Consider the following 11141-nt stretch of genomic DNA (forward strand, 5'->3'; position numbering starts at 1 on the left):
ATATTGGATCATATATTAAAATTGGCATATTAGTGATATTTCCACAGTTGTGGTCTTAAAATAAAACCGATTTGGGACAAATTCAGTCGAGTCGGAGACAAGACCATCACAGTCTTGACTAAGTACTTACTAAAATAAGTTAAACCTAAAACAATACAACTTAAAGCAGAAAATAATAATAATAATAAAATAGCAAGGGTAAGCTAAATGTAGCAAAAAGCTATAGACAAAAAAAAAACAGTGGTCACACTCAAAGTAGAAGAATAGAAAATAGTTAAATGCAGCAAAAGCAAAGCTTAAAGTAGCAAAATGCTAACTAAAAGCTACATGTAACATTACACTAAACAGAAGCAAAGTTTTAAAGCTAAATGCTTTTATTAGCTAGAAGCTAAAAACACAAGATATAAAAGCTAAAAATTGCAAAACAGTAGCCATAAGCTAAAAATAAGAAAGGCCAGATAAAAAAAGACAGCTCGAAAAAGCAGCTAAAAACCAAAAATGGCATAAGAGAACAAAAATAAAAACTACACTGCTGTCATTTTATAGAGAGTGTTTAAGAAACTGACAAAAAATCTGGGAAAGCTACAAAAAAACAAAAAGTCAGAACACACATCTGAAGGAGCAGAATGTCTGAAATAGCACAAGGCGTGCAAAAACTGCAAAACTTAAAATGTTTTTAACAGATCCATTTTATAACTGTTTATATGGCTGTTGAGACAGCATAGTGTAGTTTGTCACTTGGCAAATGTTCCTATTAGTTTTCTCATTACTCAGCAAACTGGAAATCTTCCAACCTCTTCCTTCCTTCCTTCCAGCTGGAGTGCACACTCTGTTGCAACAGTTTGAACAACTTACTCAAGWTTTAACGGCTGGTTGAATTAACCAGCCCTGTCCCGACTGTTGTGACAACCGATGTGAATCATGGAAAAACAGTAAGCGCAGGGTCGATCGTCCCATCGCTCACGATAARACCCACATTTATCCTTCCCCGAGCWGAAAATGTGGTTTACAAGRCATCATGAGGCTTACTCTGTGGGCTGCGGGAAGCTTYGGTATTTTGTTCCAAGGTCATCGTTGGTGTCCTCACATTCCAAACATAGTTTCTTTTCTTTTTAGCTGCTCTGAAAGAGAAATTAGCCTCACACCTGCAAACATTAGTAAAGCACATTACTTGCATCACTATTACAGTTCATACATTCTTTTTTTGCTGCTCTATACATTCGTATATATGCATTTTCATATGCTATATTRTGTGTATATRTTTATACTACAGCACTTCATGTAAATGATACATACTTGCATTTCTGGTTGGATGCTAACTGCATTTCATTGGCTCTGTACTTGTACTCTGCACAATGACAATTAAAGTTTAATCTAATCTAATTTGTTGGACCAGACAAAGAGCATTAAATGTAAAAATTCAGTGTTGAATGTCTGCTAAAATTACTAGCAAAAAGACTAAATAAAAGTTGAACAAAAGAAGCTATGCGCTAGGTAAATGCAGAAAAAAAAAGCTATTGGTTTAAAAAAAAACGATTAAAGATATACAGCTAAATTTAGCAAAACACTGGGTAGAAACGAAAAAAAATTATATATATGGGAGCTAAAAGTAGCAAAATGAGAAAATACCAGCTAAACGAAAACACTTGCAAAGACARAGAAATGCTAGCATGCATCAAAACGTTAGCTATAAGTTAAGAAAATGCAGCTATAAGCTAAATATAACAAAAATCATTGTGAATGCTAAATCTAACAAAACTGTAGTTAAAGTTAAAAGCAAGAACATGCCATCTAAAAGCAGCAGAATGGCATAAAGAAGCTAAATAAAAGCTAAAAGTAGCAAAAAAAAGTTTAAATAAGCAGTCAGTGAAAGAAAGGAGCTAAAAAAGTAGCAAAGGGGTAGTTATAAGAGAAAAACTAGTCAAAAACTAAAAGGTAGTTAAAAACTAATGTTCCTACATTAGTTATTAGAGGTGTAAAAGCAGCAAAATGGAAGCTAAAAGGCTAGCTTAAAGTAGCAGAATGGCAGCAAACTAAAACATAAGACAAACAGAGCAATTACACTAAAGCACATTTAAAAAAAATCTTTTGTGAAGGAATTTAAGAAATCTTGCTTTTACAAAGAACATATTTGTAATAAATATTGGTTACCGGTACACAAAAAAACGCCTCTCCCTTGAATGTGCTGAACATTTTAATTAATCACTAAAATAGAAAATATACAGAAAAACATTAAAATCAGGTAAATAGTGTGAATGAAGAGTTAGCATTTATACTAGTGTTTTATAATTGAGCCAACCTTAGATTAAACATAAAACTTCAGAAACATTGCTAAGTTTAAAAAAAAGGCAAACAAAATTCTCTAGAGGAAGATAACTTTAATCAAGATTAAATATATGCCCAAAATGATTTTGCAACTTATAGATCTGAAAAGAGTCAAACGATAAGAAAAAGTTGAGTTTCTCTGTCATACCAATAAAGTCTTAGTTTCACACGTCTTCTAACYAGATATGGGTAAAACACAAATCTTTCACCTTAATGTACAGTGCAAATTCATTTGCAAAACCACAGCCTTCTTTCATATCTGAAACCCAAACATAAACTCATTTATAGATTATTTACATACAAGGTTTGAACAACTCAAACCCAAGTTGTGACCAGTAAGAAACATGTCTGTGGGGTTGGGTGGCTGGACTGAGCCATAGTGAACATTTTACAGACAAAAAAAAAAAAAAAAAATCACTGTATGGATGAGGAACAGGCAGAGATGATCAGTTTATACAGAACAACAAATGAAAAGATGATGGAGACAGAATTTGAGAGGGTCGCCAGTTTTTCCACAATACTCGAGATGCCGACTGATGACTGCATGAAAATAAAATAAAAAAAGAAGAAAAGAAACGCAGTGTTAGTTGTCTAAACGCTGCACAGACGTAACAGTGTGCCATGACCTGCAAAACGTGGATTCTTAGTTAAATGCTGCCTGCCACAACTTCAAAACAAATATTCGGAGTTACGCCACACACAGATCATCTCCCTGTCCGTGTTTTATTTTAAGAATGGACGTTTGATGAAATATGAACAGCTGATTTGTGTGGAAACCGTAAAAACTGAAGATTTGACATTTAAACTTCCTCCAACAAGGCAAACTGATTTATTTTGTTATATTTTAAACCTGCATGCTAGTTTACGTTCCCTCTCTTAACGCTCATGGATGACTTCTTACCCGTCCTTTAGGAAATTTTGGCAGTAGTTTAACAAAAACAAAGATTATGTTGATGTATACTCATGTTTTTAACGTAGAACAGAGCAGAGAACAGATCATCTGTGTGTAAAAGGCATAGTGTTATGAAGCACGTTTTCATTATCACTTGATTTTCCTCATTGTGTTCTCGCAGGATAGTCCGGGTTTTAGTTTTTTTTCTCCACCAAACAGGAAGCGTTGGTTCACAGTGTTGGACGTACCAAGTTTCTGGTTGTGGTTGCGAGAGTCCAACGGGTTGTGGGCGGCCACGAAGCCAGGTTGGGGCGGCGGGATCAAGGGGAAGAGGAGGAGCCCAGTGAAAAGAAGTGGTCAAATACAAGTTAGGAGGACAGTCCTACAGCTTGGTGTGAGTGCAGCAAGGACAGGCAGTGAATGTACAACAGAAATGCACACTCTTCATTCGAAGGGCTTAATGACAGCATGTAGCAAGGATGGTACTTGGGTCTCACGCAGACAAACACATAAATCCAATCTCCAAATAAAGGTTCCAGATGCATCTCTGTCGCCCTCTGGTGGTTTTTGTCCATAACAGCTCAACTCTCCCCTGCTGCACACACACACACAAACACACTCACACAGATACAGGTTGCCTTCACGCACGAATGTGAACAAACACTCCTCGGCTCTCCCCGTATCTTTGTTCAGGCTTATCTGGTGTAGTAGACTCTGTAGTAAACACTCTTGGAGCGCCAGAGTGAGTACGAGTTGTCGAACTTGAGCAGGTAGACTCCGCGGCCCGGGTACTGGTGGCTGCCGGCGTACACCTCCTCGTGACAGTCCCGCCGGTAAACCGGCACAATCTCATCCACGTGGGGCTTCCCCGCCTCCTTCTTCGCCTTTTCCTCTTCGGTGGGAGGATCGCCTGAGGCCAGAGAAACGGTTTTATTAAAAAAAAAAAAGAAAAAAAAGAGTTGTTTTTGCAATAATTGATCAACTTTGTTTTAAAGCAATTAATCTGCACCACAGCTGTATAAACACATACTTTCTGTTTTASTAAACAATAACATTACTTCTTTAATGCTCAAGTTTTTCCATCATTTATATCAAAACCATAGATCTAAATATAAAGCCACACGATTTGGCCAAACTCGGCATAAATAAGGTTTACTTTTTAAAGGGATCCATGATTAGTTGTAACATTAGACTTTATATGATAAAAATATTTTAACTGTAAAATATCAGAGGTCACGTTAACAGAATTGAAAGAGTCGATCGTCAGATATTGTCCAAGATTAACCTTCAGGGTGGATATAGCTCGCTCATACTAAGGACCTATCCATGTCATCATTTACCCAGAATGCTTTGCGTGTAAATGAAATGGCTCCATATGTGTAATATATTTTTGAACTTTTAGTTTAAAAATTATAAAAACTGAACATCCTACAGTATTTTTACAGTCTTTATTTTACAGTTAAAATATATGTTTATCAAATAAAGTAATGTTACAACTAATCATGGATCCCTTTAAATCATACATAAACATAATAGAAAATTATACTTTTTTAAAATATTTTCAGTATATCTGCAGGTCGCAACTTACAACTCAAAATACCAAATTACTGAGTTTTCTTTTTTTTTCTTTAGAGTTAAGCAAAATCGTATGGTGTGCAATTAATTGTTGATTAATATAATTAATGCCATCTGGCAAAATAATCAAATATTTTCCAGATCAGTCTGCCAGGAGCTCCTCTTCTTCTTCCTCCTCTTCTAATCCAAATAATGGATCACCAACTTTCTCAWTAAAGTCCTCAAATTGTCTGTTTTTCCTCCATCTGTCTTTAAACGTCTTACTTTTCTGCAACGGTTCTGACTGAATYTTGGTCCATCTGTCTGCAGTTCCACGTTCAAATATCACCTTATTATCACCTTAAGACAATAAAACTGACCAAACTAAACTACACTCCAACTATAAAATTCAAACAATATCATAAATCTCTCATATCTCATCGCTCGGATCTGATCTTTGTTTCTCCATTGCCGCCAAACTTCATTCAACTTTTGTGTCGTTTTGTTTTCTTCTTCCTGTAGATTCTTTGGCGCATAAATAATTTCAGGCATCAGTCAGAAAAGAGTTTGGGGGGCAGGGGTGTGTTTATGTTAGTTCAGCATGAAACCAGAGGTTGAATTGAGGCGTTTTTTTTCCATAAATCTGTGTCTTTTGCTGCCACCTGCTGCAACACTTCAAATATGACAAACATCAGAAAGTGCCGTAAAATTATTTATCATAGCTCCAGTTTTTCTAGACCTATCAACACAATTTAAAAACTGATGTATAACTGAGTCTGTACTTTTGACACAAATTGGAACAGATTCTTACAGAGAGTGCAYCTTTCCCACTAGAGTGATTTAAATCAGTCATGTGACTCAAACGTGCCAGGGTCCAATCATCATTTTGATAATTATCAGCTAAATGCCACGATTAATCGTGATTAATTTTTTTGCCAACCCTATTTAACACAACATAAAATGTTTCCAAATATTCTGACATGTTGACAAAAAAAATCTAAAGTTATATCCTGCTACAGAACAGGTTCTGTGTCAGACTCCCACCTTGACAGAGATCCTGGATATCATCGCTGATTCAGTTCTGACTTAATTTTATTCCAGATTATTAATTCTATATAAACAAAGATGGAATCCAGTATGGGTACCACTGCGTAGTTATGATTATTTAACCACAAGAAAAGGTAAAAAAAAAAAAGCAAAATAACTTGATAATGAACTCCAGTGAAAATGCTGCTTTAAAGCCAAATCCCACAGCAGAGTATTTGTAAACAAAGAAATCGGAGGATATTCTTTTACCTTCTTCGTCCTCGTCTTCATCGCTGGACTCTGACACGTGCACGCTAACCGAGGCCGAGGCGGCGTCCGTCCACTCGAAGAACACCCCAAAGCCGATGTCATAATAGTCCGTGGCAAACTCCCAGAAAAGGTAGGATCCTTCCTCATGGGTGGGGACCCGCACCGTGACCACCTCGCCGCGCCCCACTGTGATCACGCTGTCCGGGTCCTGGCGGATCTTCTCCTTGAAGTCCTTGATCTGCGGCCGTGTCCACATCGAGGGAGCTGCTATGACTGGTGGGGAGTCTGACGCGGTTCAAACAAAGAGATAAATAAATAAAAAGGAGGAGGAGATACTTTGTTGAAACAAAGCACTCCRTTAGGCTGACAGACCTCCAGCCCACCTACCTAATAAAGGCCCGTTTTCTGAGACCTCCTCCGCCGGCTCGGGTTCTGGCTCTCGGTCCATGCTCTCCGAGTAGGAGTCCGACTGGCCTCCGTTGAGCGTCGGCGCTTCGTCGCCAACGAGCGGCGAGGCGGCGCTCAGCGGACCGGCTGCTGAGGCAGAAACGGGTTCCCCGCTGTTAAAGCTGCTGGAATCCAAGGCGCCCTGCGCCGCCGCATCAGCCTGCTGTTGCTGCCTCTGCAGGGCCGCCTGGGACAAGAGGACGGAACCAGATTAACATATTCATTAACAACAGAATAAACCCAGGACGTTAGTATTACTAACCCATCAACTATAATAACTGGAGGTGCTAAAGATGAACACTGTTCATGCTAACGTTCACAGTGTTTGATTTAGTCTACTGGAGTACACTTTTGAAATTAATAAATGCAGATTTGGACCAGTTTTTTTTTTAACCTTTATCGGTTTACTGGTTTTAAGACCCCGATATTTCTTCTGCAGGTGTCAAAATACAGCTTGTGTTCTTGAAACTATTTGGAGATGCCAGGGACAAAACTGAGACCGATTCAAGATGCTTCAGACGATTCTGTGACTGGAGAAAATTAGTCGCTCGATTTTTTGTGGATTATGCTAAAAACTCGACATGGTTGTCTTGACAACTTACGAAAAAATGTGAGAATACACTCCCTCTCAATCGTCACTGTCATACACCAGCAGGTGGAGCCCCACTGAGATACAGTATAGTCATGGAGTTTATATAGAACAGCTGGAGCTCAGAAACTATGTGACCGTGTGATTGATTGTAGGAGCTAACAGCTAACGCAAAACGTTTAAGAGTCTGGATATTACTGTACTTGTTGGCAACAGAGCAGAAAAAGAGGACTGACGATGTAGAAATCATAAAAAACAATAATATTAACTCAATTATTATTAATATTTTACAGTTTATAAAATCTATCTAATGTTTTAAATAATGTCAGAAANCAGTAAGAAGAAATATTAAATAAACTTTTTTACTAGCTGAAGTCATCATTTTTCAACTAGCTAAAGTCTAAGTTACAGGCTGTCTTCAGGTCTGGTTTAGATCATTGTTATTTGTAAATTATATATTTTTCTGGTATAAATTTGCTGTTTTACATGATTGTTGAATGAAATTAACATGGTTATTAATTTATTGTAAAAATTTTACAGATAATCTGTGAAACAGATCTGGTTCAGCTGCTGTTTATCTATTAGTTTCTGCTGTTTATTAGTTTCTATGGAGGCTGTGAGCTGTTGTCCTGTTTGGTCTGTTTCTGCTCCTCCATGCTGTCACAGACATTAACAGTGTACGGGATGGGCGGGGTTCAGTCTAGTGTTCTTATTCAAGTCTATGGATATGGTGCTGGAAATGTTTCTAGATTATTAAAAATGCTTTTAAACTGGCAGAGCTAAAAGACACATTTTGCTGGTACAGGTCACAAACAATATCTAAAAGAAACTGAATACACCTCTCACTTTTATTGCCAGAAGTTTACACGTTAATGACTGCGTGCTACAGGGGACAGCAAGTTTACACTGTTATACAAGCTGTACRTTGACTACATTGCTTTGTATCAAAGTGTCGTTTCTTTAGTGCTGTCCCATAAAAAGACAGAATAAAATATTTACAATAAAGGTGAGAGGGGTGTACTCACTGTTGTGAGATACTGTATATGTGCAGGTGTAAATCTACAAACATCCCACCTGCTGCTGGGCCAGCTGGACCTGGTAGAGCTGCTGCATGTACTGCTGATAGTGCTGCTCCTGAAGCTGACGGATGAGGCTCAGCTGCTGCTCGGGGCTGTTGGGGTACTGCTGCACAGCGTACTGTTGGAACTGCACCGCCGTCTGAGCGTTTAAAGCTGCCATTATCTGCTGCCTGCATAAAGCAACCAAAGGAAATACATTTTAAATAAAGTTTGGACATGAGAGACAAGACAATTCTCAAAAATATCTGATTTTGCACAAATATTTGAGAGGCGAACACACTTCTGTTGCTCGACCCGTAGCCTCTCCTCTTCTGCCTGCCTCCTCTCCTCTTCCTCTCTTCTCCGCCTCTCTTCCTCCTCGAGCCTTCGTCTCTCCTCCTCCTGGCGCTGGCGCTCCCTCTCCTCCTCCTCTTGCCTCAGCCGCTCCTCTTCCTCTTTCCTAAAGACGAAGAGTAGAGATACGCACAAACAGATTGGTTAAAACAAATTATTCTTAAATATGCAAAKGCAGAGGAGATTTTAGGAGTTTCAGGTCATGGTGTGTGTGTTCGCAACGTCACAAAAACAGGTTGGATTTAGAAGAGGAACATTTATACGTTTTAATCAAAGGGGCAACCGGAGCTGAACACCCCACCTTTTCCTCTCCTGCTCCTCCCTTTCGATTTTGTGTGATATGACGTAAGGAGCAAAGAGGTTGCAGCACTTGTTGAGCAGCTTGACAAACTCCAACATGGCCTCTTCCTTCTCCATGTTACCGAGGGTGGCCCACTCTTTCCTGCAGCCAAAGAAAGATCAAAAAGTTCTAAATATCTGAATGAAAAGCCTTTTTTTTTAATTAAAGGGGGAGTTAAAAAAAAGCTTGCATCCATCAAATTTGATTTTTTTCCCACATCCAAAACATGGCTTACATTAACCATTTAGTAAAAAAAAACATGTTCTGTGTCTGTGATGCAGAAGACTGACAGAATCACAAAATTGGATTTTACAAATGGAACACAGCAAAAAAAGTCAAAAAAATTTTACCATGTGATTTTTTTTCCTTTATAAAAAAACATTTTGCATCCGACACTAATTAAAACACAAACAAAATTCACAGGCTGCATATAACTGATTAAAATGAATGTAATTAACTGCAGCTGTATGAAAATATGTGACGACTGGTCAGTCATTTCAACACAGSAGGAGCGAGCTGAGGTTAGCACTTGGACAAACACATCAGAAGACGCAAAATGTGAGTTTATTAAACACTTTCTAACCACAAAAAAATGCATAACAAAATGAATATAAAATTATGTCTGATTTAGGCAACCTGTTTGTCTCAATCAAGCTGAAAGCAGGGCTGGACGGTATGACCTCAAATTCATATCAAGGTATAAATTGAACCCTTTCACGGTAACGGTATATATTGCGGTAGAAAATAATCATAAAAAGTAAAAATGTAATTTTTAGAGCTTTTTTTTTGCAGCAAACTGTAATCATAATTAAACCCAACGTTTTTGCTTTAATATCTTCCTGTCAAACAATGAGCYTCTGCCTGCTGAACTTATCAGCAGCTGCTCTGCTGAGCACTCATCTTCATCATCAGAGCAGAAGCCGGCTTTACTTTAGCAAGATGGATTTATGACTGAAMAAACGTCCACGTCTTTTTTTTAATAATCTCTGTGGGTAACAATACATAAAAAACTTTTTTCCCTCTGACAATTGGGTGTGAAAAACTACAGTTGTTAAAGCTTCGCTCTGCGCGACGTGCAGCAGGAGGGAGGAAATGATCCTGACACGACGTAACTTTTCTACAGCGGGAAGAGGAAATTTTTTGTTTTAAAACGCTAGAATTTCTTCATTGTATTTCGAACTCCTGCGTAGTTGTCTCTGCACTCGCAGCCCTGTTGACACAGGTGTRATGACGTAATGACGATAGGACGRGAGAGTATAAATTTCTACCATTTCTACTGTCTACCGCATATACCGTGCAGCCCTATCTGAAAGCAGTCCAGCAAAACGTCAGGTGCAAAAAGTAAAAGTCATAGTTAGCCAAACAACATAGCAACATCATCATTAATGAACCAGGTATCACTTGATTTTAATAAGTGAAATAGAATTTGGAAACCATGATGGAGAATGGTTAGCGTGTTTTCAGCCAACAAATACAGAAACATCTACACCTCCTTACAGTACCACCACATGGGTTTACGTGTTACCATTTTAATGGATGTGTATATATTTTTAAATAAAGTGCTGGTGAAGATTCTCAGTTATCCAGGTCATGATCAATAAAAAAAAGAGTTAAAAACAAAAACAACAGGACTTTCATTTCTAAAGTTGAAGGTGTTTTGTTTCCCATCCAGGAGGCTTTGAGACTTTGAATAGAAAAAGCCTCCTGGAAGGGAAACGAAACGTCTTCAACTTTAGAACTGAAAGTCCAGTTGTTTTTGTTTTTAACTCTTTTTTTTTTAAATAAACAAAAGTGAATGCTACAGTTGACTTTGCTCTCTGGACAATCAATGCCCTGCAGCTCGATTCGCCTTGCTTTGAACTAAAAACCAAGCCGAAGCGGGTGAAACCACTCAATGGAAAGACCCCGAACTTAAGCCAATTAAAGCTAAGTAGGAAAGAGTCCAAACCGTGGCAAACGACCATAATACAACAATTTCACACTATTTTAAGTTTACATGTCAAGCTCTTCTTTTACAAAAAGAACTGGTTTTTCCTTTTACAAAAAGAACTGGTTCATTATTTTCACACAAACACTGAAATGTATTTAGATATAAAATAGTGTTGGGCGGTATACCGTTTTGTACCGAATACCGGTTTTTATTTTTGTTATGATATGAATTTTTTGAATACCGGACATTCCGGTTTAAATAGCGGAAAGTTTCGTCGTGGCCGCCAGTGGACTGTTGTTTCCCGGGGGACATTTTTCCTTGCTGCACCGCTATGTGCGTTAGCATGCTAATGTTTG

At 38.1% G+C, this 11141-nt stretch overlaps 1 protein-coding gene across 1 annotated transcript in view; it reads right to left on the reverse strand.

The window, feature by feature from the left end:
• Nucleotides 1-2358: 2358 nt before the first annotated feature.
• The window catches only part of acbd3 (acyl-Coenzyme A binding domain containing 3), a 10982-nt gene continuing 2199 nt past the window's right edge, over nucleotides 2359-11141 (reverse strand). Inside the window, exons 3-8 of the mRNA XM_014021263.1 lie at nucleotides 8817-8957; nucleotides 8463-8621; nucleotides 8178-8352; nucleotides 6455-6701; nucleotides 6068-6352; nucleotides 2359-4127 (exon numbers count right to left, since the gene is read on the reverse strand). Of these exons, the coding sequence (XP_013876717.1) occupies nucleotides 3913-4127; nucleotides 6068-6352; nucleotides 6455-6701; nucleotides 8178-8352; nucleotides 8463-8621; nucleotides 8817-8957 (1222 nt within the window). The 3' untranslated portion in view covers nucleotides 2359-3912. The remainder of the gene's footprint in view (nucleotides 4128-6067; nucleotides 6353-6454; nucleotides 6702-8177; nucleotides 8353-8462; nucleotides 8622-8816; nucleotides 8958-11141) is intronic.

Source organism: Austrofundulus limnaeus, unplaced genomic scaffold, assembly GCF_001266775.1.
Source record: "Austrofundulus limnaeus strain Quisiro unplaced genomic scaffold, Austrofundulus_limnaeus-1.0 Scaffold284, whole genome shotgun sequence".
NCBI lineage: Eukaryota > Metazoa > Chordata > Actinopteri > Cyprinodontiformes > Rivulidae > Austrofundulus > Austrofundulus limnaeus.